At 44.0% G+C, this 15857-nt stretch overlaps 1 protein-coding gene across 4 annotated transcripts in view; it reads left to right on the plus strand.

Moving 5' to 3' along the window:
* mybpc2a (myosin binding protein Ca) overlaps positions 1-15857 on the plus strand; it is a 98734-nt gene that overhangs the window by 75916 nt on the left and 6961 nt on the right. For all 4 annotated transcript variants that reach the window (XM_061711180.1, XM_061711181.1, XM_061711182.1 and 1 more), the window contains 12 exons: positions 447-612; positions 2084-2190; positions 2292-2321; positions 2559-2698; positions 2907-3066; positions 3394-3498; positions 3642-3830; positions 3982-4116; positions 6001-6168; positions 6674-6762; positions 9210-9405; positions 12408-12547. In XM_061711180.1, the coding sequence (XP_061567164.1) occupies positions 447-612; positions 2084-2190; positions 2292-2321; positions 2559-2698; positions 2907-3066; positions 3394-3498; positions 3642-3830; positions 3982-4116; positions 6001-6168; positions 6674-6762; positions 9210-9405; positions 12408-12547 (1625 nt within the window). The remainder of the gene's footprint in view (positions 1-446; positions 613-2083; positions 2191-2291; positions 2322-2558; positions 2699-2906; positions 3067-3393; positions 3499-3641; positions 3831-3981; positions 4117-6000; positions 6169-6673; positions 6763-9209; positions 9406-12407; positions 12548-15857) is intronic.

A 15857-nucleotide genomic window follows, 5' to 3' on the forward strand; every position in this document is an offset into this window, starting at 1 on the left:
GCAGGGTTAGGGTTAGGGTTAGAGCAGGGTTAGGGTTAGGGTTAGAGCAAAAATAACCTCAGTTTGTTATAATCAATCCTCGTGTGTGAGGTCTGCAGAGACCACATGCGATGGGAAGCTGCTCCGGGTTACTGTTGAAGACCATATTGGAATAAAAAGTAAAGTGTGGCAGTTTTCCAGTTTTCTTTAGATGAAGTTACCTACAGTACATAAATTATTGTAAGTACCCAAAACAAACTGTATGAGGGTGATGCAGTCTTAAAAATGAGGTTCAGCTGTGACGGGTGTATTAGGCAGCTTATATATCCTTGAATAAAGGAAATACTATACTAGAAAATCATGGATTTTAAAGATTACAGTTACATGTAACCTGCCAATACATGTGATAATAAGTCATAGTATAAGATGATCAGTTTATACTATAGTTGTGTTTTGTGACCATGCAGATAAGGAGCTGGAGGTTCTGCAGAGCATCGCTGACCTGACGGTGAAGGCTGCTGAACAGGCTATGTTCAAGTGTGAGGTGTCGGATGAAAAGGTGACGGGGAAGTGGCTCAAGGACGGCGTGGAGGTGCAGCCCAGCCAGCGCTTCAAAATGACACACGTTGGAAGGTATCACACTCATCAGACGGCTGCAGGCGGCTGCTTTGATTCGGGGGAGCTGAAGTTAAAGTCTTTACAGCAAATTCCTCTGAAAGTAAAAGGGTTTTTAAACAGTTATGTGTCGCAGGATGTCACTCTAGCACAGTCTGATGGGATATTATCAAGGATCCTGCACAAGATGGCGTTAGCTAACTCGTGACAGGTATGATAAACACGAAGTTAGTTTAGAACAGAATACATGAAAATATCCCACAGTTGGCCGACTAAGCATCCATGATGTCATTCTTTGTGCTGCATCCTCCACTTTCGTGTTATTAACTTACCGCAGCCCTTCTACCTCGATGTGTTGTGTGTTCATGGATGGTCTTCTGCAAACCTCGCTTGTAATAACTCTTTATTTGAGCTCCTCTTGCCTTTCCAGTAACTCGGTCCAGGCTAGCTATCCTGCTCTGATCTCCGACATCAAAAAAGGCATTTTGTCTCCCCAGACTATTGCTGCTTACTGGATTTTCTTTTTTCTTGACCAATTTCTGTGCAAAAATCTCAGTAGATCAGCAATTTCTGAAATATTTAGATCAGCCCATCTGGTACCACAAATCATGCATCGCAGTTCTGATGTCCAGTTTGAGACTTCAGCATGTCATCTTGACCTTTTCCACATGTTTAAATGCACTGCTGTGTGATTGGTTGATTAGATAGTTGTATCAGGGAGCAGCTGAACAAGTGAACCTGATGAAATGGCTGGTGAGAGGAGAGCACAGAGATAAAAACCACCTGCATCAGCAGAAACTTTAACTTATCTGCACTTTTAGATCTTAATTTTTAGCTCATTTCCCATCCAAAGCATGCAAAGTTAATGACTTGCAGTCGCCAGGTAGGGATTAAAACGCTCCAGCTGAACTTCACCAACATTTCCCAGTAATACAACAGTAAGTACAACAGTACAACTTAAAAAAAAGACACGTTTCTCAAATCAGACTGTGGCAAATCAAATTGTGCACAAAATTCGTCAAAATCTGTACTGATTTGTCTTTTGAAGCCATGATGTGCACATCGTTCATGCACAGTTTCACACATTCAAACACAGACGTATGCAAGGTCTCACAATCATAAGCAATATCTGCCACATGACTTGCCAAACTATTACCGGAGGGTTTTCTTAGTTATTTGACCTATTTCACGGACAGACTGCAATCTGTGAGCCTCTGACCTCCAGCACACGCAGACAGACTCACGTACACTCACACGCAGGACACGCGTCCCAGGGGTTTGATGTTTCCGTCAGTAATCCCTCCATCAAAGCGGCCCATGGCAGCGGATAGACCGAGGCGACTGCGGTCACACAAGGTGAAAGCTGTTTAGTATGATTCTCACTCTGCAACACTGCCTGATGGAATATGTTGCCGGGGCAACTGTCCTTTGCATAAATGCATGTCTTAACGAGTGTTGTCTCCTTGGTAACAACTGGTAACATTCCCAGGATCCACAAGCTGGTAATTGACGATGTGAAACCTGGCGATGCTGGCGATTATACCTTTGTTCCAGATGGCTACGCACTTTCTCTGTCTGCAAAACTCAACTTCCTGGGTGAGAGCGATGCACGCACTGAAATATGAAGCATTGGATTGGAAGTAACTTAACATTTTAATGAGGTTCATTGTTTTTTTTGTTTTTTTTTTTTACCACAGAGATCAAGATTGAATATGTTCCCAAACAAGGTAAACTTTTTGGGAAATACTTTTTTCTTCTTCTATCATTATTATGAATGGAATTACATCATATCATATTATAACTTTGTATGTCTTTGACATGTTTCCCACTCCTCCTTACTCATTGTTTTCAAGCCAGGGTAGATTATATCTGCAACGTCAGTAAATGTTACTGTTGTGTGGCATTCATGAGCTCCAAATCTCACCAAACTAACGCCACTTCCTCTTAACATGATGATGCGACAGATCCTCCCAAGATCCACCTGGACACCACCGGCACTGGCAGCAAGAACGTCATCACTGTGGTTGCAGGAAACAAGCTTCGTTTGGACGTGGAGATCACCGGAGAGCCAGCGCCCGTAGTGGTCTGGATGAGAGGAGACCAAGTGAGAAAAGCCAGAGAGGATTCTTGATTACTTGCTCTCACACGCTTGAGTACGCGTCGGGTAGCGTCCGTGTTTGTGAGTCAGAGTATCCGGTCATTAGCAGCACAGAGGAAGTATGAAACATGGACTACGCTAGAGAGTGAGGACTGCATCCCCCGTCACCGTGGCGGCAGTCTTCAACCATCTCTCCCTCCGTCCTGCTCCCCAGGTGATATCCGAGGCCGAGGGACGGGTCCGCGTGGAGACGAGGAAGACCCTCAGCAGCTTCGTGATAGAGAGCTCAGAAAAAGAAGATGAGGGCATGTACACCATCTGCGTGACTAACCCTGCCGGCGAGGACAAGGCTGAACTCTTCGTCAAGATTGTGGGTCAGTGACTTTTCCTCTTCTCAGTCCTGTTTCCATTTTTCAGGCGGGCTGGGAGCCCTAAGAGCTTGAACTTTGATAAGGTGAAGTTTTAAGAATCCACATCAGCTCGATTTAGGTTTCAGCGCGCGTCGCAGCGTATTTGAAGATGCTGCAGTTGTTATCAGTGTTTGGATTGTTCATTCAGTGCTGAGTCTTCAAATCCCATCTGTGTGTTTTCGTACTTCAAAAACTTTACCGTCCTCTCTCATGACTATGCATGCTTTCATTTCGCTCTCCGGTTCATCTTCTCCTCACTCTCTATTTCCAACTGTAACCCTGCCTCTCCAGATGTGCCCAACCCCCCCGAGAATGTAAAATGCACATCCGTTGGCGAGGACTCGGCCACGATCACATGGGACGCTCCTTCATTTGATGGCGGAGTTCCCGTTAAAGGTACCGTCGAAACTGAATCTAATGTTCACATCTGATGTCTTCCCCTGGAGAGGAAACAGCAGTTCCACTCTGTTTATTACCGCGCGATGTGTGTTTTCCTCAAGTCATTTTCATTCGCGGCATGTGGATGTTGCGTCCCGCAGGGTACCTGATGGAGAGGAAGAAGGTGGGCTCCTCCAGATGGACGAAGCTCAACTTCGATGTTTACGAGTCCACCACATATGAGGCTAAGAAGATGATTGAAGGGGTGCTGTATGAAATGAGAGTGTTTGCAGTCAACGGCATCGGCATGTCTCTGCCCAGTTCCAGCTCCAAGCCCTTCATGCCCATCGGTGCGTCGCTACGCCGTTAGCAGAACGATTCATTAGCAGAACGATTCATTAGCAGAGGCTTTTCAGAAGATGCTCATTTTAAGGCAGTTTAACCTGCTTTCCCAGCTTTACACCGGGTATTAAGGTGCTGACTAGCTCTTGTCTCTCTCAGCCCCCACTAGCGAGCCCACTCGTCTCATGGTGGAAGACGTGACGGACACGACCTGCGCCCTCAGGTGGCGACCTCCGGAGAAGATCGGAGCAGGCGGCATCGACGGCTACATCATTGAATACTGCATAGAAGGAAGTAAGATGTGCAAAAAGAATATATATATTCTCACTAAAGCATCCAAGCGGATGTGTAGACCCAAGGTACAGCTCTGAAAGATTAAAAATGCTGCAGAAGTTATAAATAAAAGCACGGAAGGTGATGATTTTCAAATCTCATTTTATTCACGCATTGTGAAACGGGACGATTTACCTTTCCACGAGATGCACCTCAGGTGGCTCCTCTCAGGTCGGAGGAGCCACAGCTCTCCTCTGAGCCTCTTTCAGATGATGGAGCTTCACATTATCTGCACAGGAGAGGCCAGACACCATGTGGAGGAGGTTTGCATGCCCGAATGAACCGAGAAGCTATGTTGTCCAAGGCAATTGCCCCTGCTAAGATACATTATTCAGTAAGACACTTCAGATTAATATCTCTTGCTTGGATGAGGGGCCTGGGCTCCACCCTGGAGCCACATCTGTGGGAGGGGCTTCCGATGAGGTCTCTACCCATGAGGCCCCGGCGGGCTCCGCCTGAAAGAATAATATGGGCTTGCTGTCCTGTGGGCTCCCTGCCTGGGCTGCCTGCAGGACGGGCCAGATGCGTGGGGTGTAATGCGAATCGAGCAGCAGCCGAAGTCGTGGCTCTCGGGCCCCTGACTCTCTGGATCCTGGCTCTCAGGATCCTGGCTCTCTGGATCCTGGTTCCCTCGGGCCCTGAAAGTGGCGCTTGGTCCCTGAGCTCTGTGATCTTATGGCCCTTTTCCACTAGTACCTACTCAGCTCGCTTCTACCCGCCACGCCCCCGTCTTGCGCTTTTCCACTACGGGCTGAGGCGGGTGGAGCCGCGCCACGCAGATACTTTTTCTGTAACCATTCTGCCGAGGTTCTAACCGGGCTGAGCCTGCTCCATATCTGACGTCACCACCCTCCGCGCCACTGATTGGTCGGGGGGCGGGGCGGTCAGACGTTTGAATCAGGAAGCGGGAGTCAGCGCGAGAGCGACTCGCGGCTCGCAGCGATTTTATTGTACAGCGCAAACGTCTGTTTGGTGATCCAACTCTGAGGCGCAGATGTTCATAAACCTGGTGGCTGCTGAGAGAATTAAAAAAGGGATGTAGACGGGCGATAAGGAACGATCAGATCCACAGAAACTCTGTTTTACTCTCAGCCGCTCGCGGCTCCAGCTGATTTCTCATCTGCGCCGACACGAACGAAGGTGTTGTTCAATCGAGTACATCACAGCAGCTTCACCCCAACCCCCCCACTTCTCACCTGGCTGTGGGAAAACAAACGGGGACAAAGCGGGTGGAGGCGAGACGAGCCGTCCCGAGGCGAGTCGGGCTGAGTAGGTACTAGTGGAAAAGGGCCATTACTGTACTGTTTTTTGTGATCCCGTGATTTAATCACATTATTACGATGATATATTCAGAGTCTGTTTCACAAAGTGTCGCTGCAGTTTTTCTCACAATCGAGAAACTTTCGAGAGACTCTGATTCTTTAAAATCGTCTTTTGTTGCCCATTTTCCAATTTCCTCCGAGGCCTGTTTCTGCCATCAAATTCAAAATGAGCTACATCTCATTATAAACATTTGACACATTTTCTATATTCTACTGTGGATAGAAAAATGGGATTATGGGATTTGCAAATCATTGCATTCTGTTTTGATTTACAATAATATTCCATCTTTTTCAGAATTGCGATTGTATGATAACTAATGTTTTTAGGTATGATTGTGATGTTAAACTCTAAATACACCAAGTAACTGTCATATCAATTAGTTATTATACTTTCATGTGTGCAAAAACGTTGGACAAAGAGCCCTCGTCCAACGTTTTGCACCTTTTAGTGAGGATTCACTCAGAATTCCAGTTGAGCTGCTCAGCAGGAACTGCTCCCGATGCTGTAATCTCTCACCCCCAGGTGACCAGTGGGTGCAATCTAACCAGGAACCGGTTGAGAGGAACCAGTACAGGGTCAAAGGTCTCCCGGTGGGGGAGAAGATGCTGTTCAGAGTGGTGGCAGTCAACATCGCCGGACGCAGCCCCCCCGCCACTCTCCCCCAGGCCGTCACCATCAGGGAGATCATAGGTCGAAGACGCACTTTCATCTTTCTGACCTTTTTGCTGGATGGCAGTAGCATGCAGAGCATTCACACATCCAGCTTCACTTAAATGTCAGCAAATATATATTATAGATATTAAGATACTAGGATACTGATTTTAAGATACTGATATTATGATGCTAATATTAGGATATTGATAAAAAGATACTGATATTAGGATACTGATATTAAGATACTGATATTAGGATAGTGATATTAAGATACTGATAATAAGATACTGATATTCGGTCTCTTTTGGCCACCAATGAAGACTAATTCATCTGCTTATAATTTACATACGTCTCAAGCATGCAAATGAAATTAGACGTAACATGAAAGCTGCATCTATACCATCATCTATTCAATTCAATTCAAACGGCTTTATTAATCCCCGAAGGGGAAATTGATGAATGACATCTACACCCTCTCACAGCCCATCAGTGATCTCATCCATCCTTTTCCTTGTCTCTATTCCTTTTGTCTGCCACACAGAAAATCCAAAGATCCGCCTGCCTCGTGCCCTGAGAAGCAAACTCATCATACGAGTGGGTGAGAAGGTGAACCTGCAAATCCCCTTCCAGGTATGAAATCCAAGTTCTGTTTTTGTCTTTTTTACATTTTGTCTTCCCTGCAGAGCGTACACTCGAGTGTACTCTATATTCTGTGTTTGCAGAATGAGTGAATTGTTTGTTCCTCTCTTCTTCTGATCCAAAACCAAATCAGAAACAAAGAAACAAAGTTAGATTTATTCATTTTTTTCTTCTGTTTTAATTGTGAAGGCAAACTGGAATAACACAAGAAAGGGGAGGAGAAAATTGTGTGTTTCTGTTTAGAAAAGGATTTAGAAGATTGAAAACCGAGACTGTTTCTCAGTATTATCACTTATACCTGTGTGGGTATACTTGTATACTTGTACACTACAATACTGGACTCGCAAGCAAATACTTCAGTGTGTCAGAAGTGGCAAGTTGCAGAGTAAAGATGGTTGGTTCTGTGGCAGGAAACACTGCCGTTTCCACGTTGATGACTTAGAGGAGTCTTGTTGTCACATGGGCTGTTTTCCCATCATATGGCAAATTAGGCCCCGTCCCAATTCTACCCCTCGCCCTCGTTTTCTTCACTACCCCTAAATTTTGCGCGTTCCCGTGAGGGTAGTGGTGTCCCAATTCCTCTTTTCACCTAGGGGGAGGGGGGAAAACGAGGGCTAGGGGCTGAAAATAGCCCCTTCAAATCGAGGGATGTGACATGCTGACTTCGCGAGCAAGGGGTTATAAAAATTTCCCAGAATGCTTTTCGTCGTCATTTGCGGACTGAATCCAAAAAAAACAAAACACGGCGGACATTTCTTAGTGAATAAATCAATATTTTGAGTTAGTTTCTGCATAAAAATGCATTTTGATTACATTTCAAGCGAGAAATGTATATTTTACTTTCATAATATTCACTCAGTGCATGTACATAATCCCTTTTTTGTCCGTTGTTCGCAAAGAATCGTGCCGGAGTAAAGGCTGTTAGGTTACGCCGTAGGCTACGTAAGCTACGCTATAGGCTCTGCGTCGATTTGACTCGCTGACCGAGGGCAAACATCATTTGCAGACTCGTCTCAGATTTAGACCGAGGGAACAAGCATTTTTTTGTGGGAAATAGAGAGAAATAATTCTGTGACTCGTCAGATTTGTTTTGGATGTTGCTGATATAATAGTTTTCAGAAACCACAAAGCTGTTATCTGCGTAATTTACACACTTTCAGATAAAGCTGAAGTGAAGATAGCGGAGCTGTTTTATGGTTCTGCGTTAAATCGACGCAGAGCCTACGCCGTAGGCTCTGCGTCGATTTAACGCGGAACCATAATCAGCTCCGCAGCCGGCAGACAGGCAGAAATCCCAAAATCTTCAGAGCAAATTTCTTAGCAGGCGTCATTTGGATAAACTGAGCCCAGGTTGGGGATCTTAACGGTTACTTTTACACCTGAAAAAATATTAAAACTTAATAAAGTGGCATATTAACAGCGCTACAGCAGAAATTAAAACAGCTTTTGGCTCTCAGCTTCCTGATCAGAGTAGGGATGAAAACGAGGGGGAGAATTGGGACAGGCCCCTGGGCCAAGTGCCCTAGATCTCAAGTGCCCTAAAATCTCTCCCTTCTTTTTTAGGGGGTAGGGAAGAAAAGAAGGGCGAGTGAAGAAAAGAAGGGCGAGTGGAGAAAAGTAGGGGGAGAATTGAGATTGGGCCTAAAATTATGTTTTATTTTCATATCCTCTCGGCCTCGTTTCTTTCTTTCGACAAACATAATGTAAATATAGTTTTCTTTTTCCCGTTTGGTTCTAAATCAGAAAAGCAAAGAGTAGATGATGCAGCGTGAGCGACGACCGACTCGCATGAGCTTAACAGTTAAGTTCGGTGATTTGAAGAAATGGTCAATAAAACAGAAAAACCTCTGATGGAGGACTGAAAAGCTACTTCAAGTACCACATAAAGAAAAGGTTTTGAGCGAAATGGGGAGAGGTAGAAACTGAACTGTGCAGGAAAGACGTGCGATAGTTGTCATATTAGCCATAATCGGTAGCTGTTTCTTCCTGTTCCTGTCTGCACAAGATATCCACGTGTGTTTCTCAGAGGCCTCCGACGGCTGCAGGCTGCCCGAGCGTATTTCCTTCTGCTGGAATGCAAATCGGCTCCGTGAATGTTGCCTGTAACGGAAAGAGAGAGTTAAACCCTTAAAGGGCACGGGGAGAACAACAGCATCTGACAGCAACTTGCAAATGATGGCACTGGTGAAAAGAAGCTAACTGCATGTAGCGAGGAGGAATCCCTTGTTGTAAATGGAAACAGACAAGAAGAAAGAGAGCCGCAGCGCTGCTCCCTTACGGAGGAGGAGATGAAAAGCCCGTTCTGAGATAGAGGATGAGGCTACACAATGTTCCCTTGAAAGAAAAGAGCATTCAGTCTTGTGTCATCCTGTCTGAGTGCTGGGCGGTGTGAGGTGTGTGGTGTTTATGCTGATTGTGAGCCGTCCCTCCTCCTGCAGGGGAAGCCTCGCCCCGTGGTGACCTGGTGCAAAGATGGCGTCCCCCTGGAGGACACGACGGTGGGGACCCGCACCAGTGAGGTGGACACCATCCTCTTCATCCGCTCAGCGCAGAGAGACCACTCTGGGACGTACACTCTGAATGTGCAGATTGAGAACATGTCGGACAGCGCTGACATACAGATCCAGGTCGTAGGTGAGACCCGGTTTCATCAACGAAAATTATGACTAAGTATCGTCGTCAATGAACCTTTATCACCTGAGGAAAACGAGACGAGACACAACAAAAATGCTGGTCATGTGACGATAACAATAATAATATATATATATATATATATATATATATATATATATATATATATATATATATATATATATATATATATATATATATATATATATATATATATATATATATATATATATATATATATATATGTATGTATGTATAATGCAATATCGTAGAGGAATAAAAACAAGACTAAAATGTAGATTACAGCAGTGTCTCCCAACCTGGGGTCCGGGCCCCCCTGGGGGGGCGCCAGAGATCTCTGGGAGGGCGCGAAACTTTGTCTGCTTTGAAATTATGTAGTTGTAAAAATTATATTTGCGAATGAGTCATTCATAAGACATTGTTAGGAATAATTTATGAATGTCTTGAATATTTTGTGTGTTTTTATACACTGGTGACAAACAGGAAATAATTTCATTCCTTATTATTATATAATTACTAAACATTTAATCTACTCCGACAGGTTGTTAAAGGAAAAATGTAAAAAAAATATTGGTCTCATATTAAAACGGACATTTTTCAGAACTATTTTTATGTCCTTTTATGTCCTTTTGTGCGTATTTTATAATCCAAGGAAAAAAGGTTGGGAACCACTGGATTACAGAAGAAAAATGTGTCTTCATTTTCGTTGACCAAACCGAGATGAAATGTTCTACCAAAGATCCTTAATATCCATGTTTTCAGTAGTTTCTCTGGTTTAGTTCTGCTGGGTGACGTCAGTCCTCAATCCCAGTCGCTGCAGCGGGGAATCAGATCCAGAAGATGCAGCTGCAGAGTTAGAGGCTGATGCCGTTAACGCAGAGCTCTAGGTTCACGTCCATTAAAAACAAAGTTACGGGGGCACGGTGGCGCAGCTGGTAGTGCAGCGGTCTCACAGCAAGAAGGTCCTGGGTTCGATTCCCGCCGGGGGACGCTGTGGGTGCTGAAGTGCGTGTTAGTTCCCCCATGACTTCGGTGCCCACACCATGGGTGGGGTTGGCGAAAGGATCTTTCTGTGTGGAGTTTGTATGTTCTCCCCGTGTTCCCCTGGGTAGCTAATGTGAGCAACCCTCACAAAAACATGCACACAGTCCTGGGCTATACATGTCCCCTCTGGCCAACCGGGGCGCCAGATGGGGTGGGGAGGATCCGGCCGGAATAACGTGATCCTTCCACGCGCTACGTTCGGCCGGAGAAACCCCACCCTGTCTGGTGAAAAGATGCGGCCTGCTCACTCCTCAGGTTAAGGAGGAGACCTGAGCTCAGTGCAGGGCCCTCCCGGGGTTGGTAGAGGATGGCAATGCCCAGGACTGTCAGTAGGTAGGAGCACGGGGTGGTAAAAATGGGAAAAAAAACCGGGATAAAAATATTTAAAAAAAAAACAAAAAAACAAAGTTACATAGAGAAAGGGGCCGATGGCCGACCACGCAGGGATCTGCTCTGGGGCTGGAGAAGAAGAAGATCCATCTTTGGATACACTTTCCTGCATAGACGTGGAAAAGAAAACCCAATTTGTCATTGAAAAAGAAAAAGATGGGGAGAAATGCGGGAAAAATAAATATGTTGTAAACTCAGATTAGAGTCTTCTGTATCTGGAATGAATGTATTCTTGAGTCTATAAGGTAACAATAATATAATTATAAGATAACCTTGTTTGAATTGTAAAATGGGTTTGGATAAAAACAATCTTTGACTAAAATAAGACTTAAATGCTCAGACTTTTAGTCGACTGATACTGGGATGGATGTGACTAAAACTAATAAAAACTAAAGCGAGAGCTTCAGCCAAAGACTAGATTAAAACTAAAATTGAAACAGGCTGACAGAAACAACACTAGTCGGCGGTTGTGCGTCTGCACCTGCACAGGTCTGTTCTCCGTGGACAAAAGTCCTGCAAATGTTTGTGAAAATGCAATTGTATTGGGTTCTCATCTTGCTGTCATGAAGTTGCCGTTGTCCTTTCCTAAATCGCGTCCGTGGGGGGAATCAACTCCACCCACGCCAACCGTCGCGGGTCAAACAATAAAACGGCCATCTCATTAAGCTCAAACATCCTCCCGTTCGTACTCCACAAGGTGCATGATGGGAAGGAGAGGATGGGGGTTTTTTTTGTGACACATCAAGCTTATTCTTCTTTTTTTTCCCCTTTTTTCCTTTTCCAATGTGATGATAATTCCTCATTTCATACTCCGAGGGATCTGCGACTCAAAGTAGCAAATCATCAAAGAGCTCATTCCTCCCTCCCGTCTAATCCGGGCTCCCGCGCCGCCACCGGGGCCGCCGCCTCCTTCCCCGGCTTACGGCTCGTCTCTGTAGGTCAGGGTTCCCGGCGGATTATTTGGCGGGGCTCCGTTGAGATTATTTGCGTGTAGACCTGGATTAGGTTTGGATTTTGAGGGCTACTCTGTCACTTACTCAGCTGAGAAGGTTGAGCTAATGAGCCTCCCCCCCCGTTGATGCTTTACTGACTGCTTAAATACACAGTTCTGTACACAGCTGCTCCCTGTTGTGTAATGTTTACTATGTAGTACGATGCTTCTCCGCGGCTCATACGGACCACACCGAAGAATCGATGATGCACCCGGTTATGTGTCCATGCAAACATTTCCGTCTGTCTGTCAGTGATGTATTTCTTTGAGCCTTTATTCTTTGTTTTGTGTGTTAATCTGTCAATCATTGTAATCCGTCTAATCTGTCTTTTCCTTTCTCTGTCTAGGATTTCTCTGCTCCAGATCTGTTAGCACCTTTTTTCTTCTTCTTCTTTTTTTTAGCCGTTTCTACCTTCTAAGAGCCTCTTGGCAGCATTTAAATCTAAGCAGGGATGAGAGCTATCTCAGATAGCTACGCTGTGTGACGAGGCCTGCGCTTGTTTCACGCAAAATCCTCCAACTCTATCTTTGACTGCTCCTCTTCTCCAAATCCCCCCAGAGATACCCGGCCCGCCCATCCACGTGCTTGTCACCGACGTCTGGGGCTTCAACGCGGCGCTGGAGTGGAAGCCGCCCAAAGACGACGGCAACTGTGAGATTATCGGTTACGCCGTTCAGAAAGCCGACACGAAGACGCAGGTACGCATCAAAACACGGGTGGTGGCGAGCCGTAGTCACAGAGCTGTCTGGGAGATTTGCGAGGCCCTGTGCAAAATGGCCGGGGGGGGTTTTGGGGTTTTTCGGGTCGGATCGGGTGTCTATATGCGCAATTTTAACTCTTCAATTAGCAAAATACTGGATACCTTCCCCTGCCTCATCATCATTTGGGCTTGCCTCGACGTGGGGCCCCAGGATCTGTGATTTTTGTAACAAATCTATCAAACAAGCCTTTCAGAGAGGCATTAAACTCTTCCATTTTCTTTAGTTTTTTTCTTTTTTCATTCCCTGATGGAAATTTCCTGAATCTGTCTCGTTCTCTCGACATTGTGTGACAGTTTGTTCCAACTCCACCGTCTGGATCAGAGCAGCTTGTGTCTGCGCTTGGTCTGATCAGTTGTATTGAACAACAGACACGCGCATCATTGCACATATATTTATTGATATGCACAGACTAATACACATTTAGGTCTGTAATGGAACGTGAATGTTGATATTTATGAGGGAAAAAAATTTGAAAAATAATTTTTGAAAAAAAATAAATAAATAAAAACGGCCCATAGCGCGAGACCCCGTGCGGTCGCACGGTTCGCACACCCCTTGCGGCGGCCCTTGCACATATATTTATTGATATGCACAGACTAGTACACATTTAGGTCTGCAATGGAACGTGACTGTTGATATTTATAAGGGAAAAAAGGAAAAAAAAAACGGCCCAAAGCGCGAGGTCCCTTGGGGCGCGAAGCCCCGTGCGGTCGCACGGATCGCACACTCCTTGCGGCGGCCCTGCGTAGTCATGTGACTACCAGTAGCAGGTATTCTGCAGGTTTGCAGCTCTCAGTTTATCTTCCTTTGAGGTGGTGGCAGCCCGAGAGCGGGCGCTTGTCTGTTTCCCTCCTGCTCAGTATGCACAGCGCAGTCCAAAGGCTTGTCCTTGGCATCCTCTCTGGTAACCTTGGTATGTTTTTCTCAAAACCTCCACTTCTCGGGGCTTTGATTTCTGACCTGTTGTCCTCATATCTGCTCCTACACCTGCTGGTGTTTAGACTTCTTTCAAGTCAGTGACGGCCGGGGATAGTTTCCAGCTTCATTAGTATGGTTTTGAGTGCAGCTGGCAGCTCCTTTCAGGCATCCATTTAAAAAAAAAAAGAAAAGTCTACATTACACAACCAGCTCAGCACCAAATTACAGGTGGGCAAAGTCAGCCGGCTAATTGATGAGCGCACAGGATCATTTAGCAGCTAAAGAACCAGCCATCTTCCTCGGGACTCCAATGCTTTCCTCTCAGTTTCGTTAACCAAGCTGTTGACAGGAACCTCCGAGTGTGAATTCCTGGGTTTTTTTGAGCCGCTGTGGACATTTGTCTCGTTAGTATTTAACTGCAAAGTCTCATTACACCTCATGGCCGTGATGTTGACTGAATCAGCAGCCTCGAATCTAAATTTGAATTAAATTTGTTAATATCCATCAGTTTTTGTGTTTCAGGCTTGGATCCTGAGGCAAATTGTTGCCACTAAAGAGGCAAATTAATACATTCAAATACTTGAAATGATGTTATTTAAACCGTCGGCGTAATTATATTTTGGTGCAAAAGAACTATCGAAAAAAAGAGTCTTTGAGGAATAAAGATGGGCAAAAATCTGCATTTCTCCAATTGTTAAAGAACAATGCTCCTGAAACGTAGATTGGAAGGGCCTTTTACGTCCCATAATACTACTGACCCCCGAAACTTAGACAGCACTGCATCAAGAGCTACAGGACTGTCTCAGAAAATTAGAATATTGTGATAAAGTTCTTTATTTTCTGTAATGCAATTAAAAAAAAACTAAAATGTCATACATTCTGTATTCATTACAAATCAACTGAAATATTGCAAGCCTTTTATTATTTTAATATTGCTGATTATGGTTTACAGTTTAAGATTAAGATTCCCAGAATATTCAAATTTTTTTAGATAGGATATTTGAGTTTTCTTAAGCTGTAAACCATGATCAGCAATATTAAAATAATAAGAGGCTTGCAATATTTCAGTTGATTTGTAATGAATCCAGAATGTATGACATTTTTGTTTTTGTAATTACATTACAGAAAATCACAAGGATTCTTAATAGGACTAGCTGTTAATATCCCTAAAATAAGGGATATTAACAGCTAGTCCTATCTAATTCTCATTTTCTGAGACAGTCCTGTATTACCAATGGAAAACTGGTACAACCAGGTGGGGCTTCGTCAGGCCTACAGGGACTAAAAGTAGCACCGATACGCCGTCACACGGGTAGGGGGTAGGGGGGGTGTCCTGTCGTCAGAAGATTATTATTCCAGGTCTTTTCCTGCTTGAAAAGGGCCAGAAGACAAAAAGGACCATTCAGACGGTTATCAGCTACAACCTTGGACCTTGGCAAAGCTCTTTTACACCTCTGTGGTGATCCGTGGTCAGAAGGACACTGAAATATGCTTCTTCAAGATAAAATCGGTTCCAGGAAAGTCATTTTTTTTACAGGACAACTGAAAAGCACACTCATGCAGGCATCAGAAAGGCTGAGGAAGAGGAGTGTAGGTACTGGACTGGCCGGCCTGCAAACCTCTCTCTAATAAGGAAAGAAAAAAGTGGACAACATAGGGCTGTAAATATGCAAACTTTGAAGAATAAGAATAACTAAAACCTACGACGGAGTATTAGGGCCAAAAAATTGGAAATTACGAGAATAAAGTCGTAATGTTGCGAGAATAAAATCGTAATGGAATAAAGTCGTAATATTATGAGAATAAAGCGTAATATTACGAGAATAAAGTCGTAATATTACGAGAATAAAGTTGTAACATTACGAGAATAAAGTCGTAATAGAATAAAGTCGTAATGGAATAAAGTCGTAATATTACGAGAATAAAGTCGTAATAGAATAAAGTCGTAATAGAATAAAGTCGTAATATTACGAGAATAAAGTCGTAATATTACGAGAATAAAGTCGTAATATTACGAGAATAAAGTCGTAACATAACGAGAATAAAGTTGTAATTTATGAGAATAAAGTCATAATATTATGTGAATATAATTTATGAGAATAAAGTCGTAATTTATGAGAACTCTAACAGGAAGAGCATCTTCTCCCTGTGTTAAAATGAGGAATATTGAGCATCTTGTGAAGTTATATTTATATATTTATAATATATTTAATATTACAACTTTATTTTCGTAATATTACGACTTTATTCTCAAAATATTACGACTTTATTCTCGTAATTTTACGATTTTATTCTCATTATATTATGACTTTATTCTCGTAATTTCAAA

The sequence above is a fragment of the Cololabis saira genome, chromosome 21, assembly GCF_033807715.1.
Source record: "Cololabis saira isolate AMF1-May2022 chromosome 21, fColSai1.1, whole genome shotgun sequence".
NCBI lineage: Eukaryota > Metazoa > Chordata > Actinopteri > Beloniformes > Belonidae > Cololabis > Cololabis saira.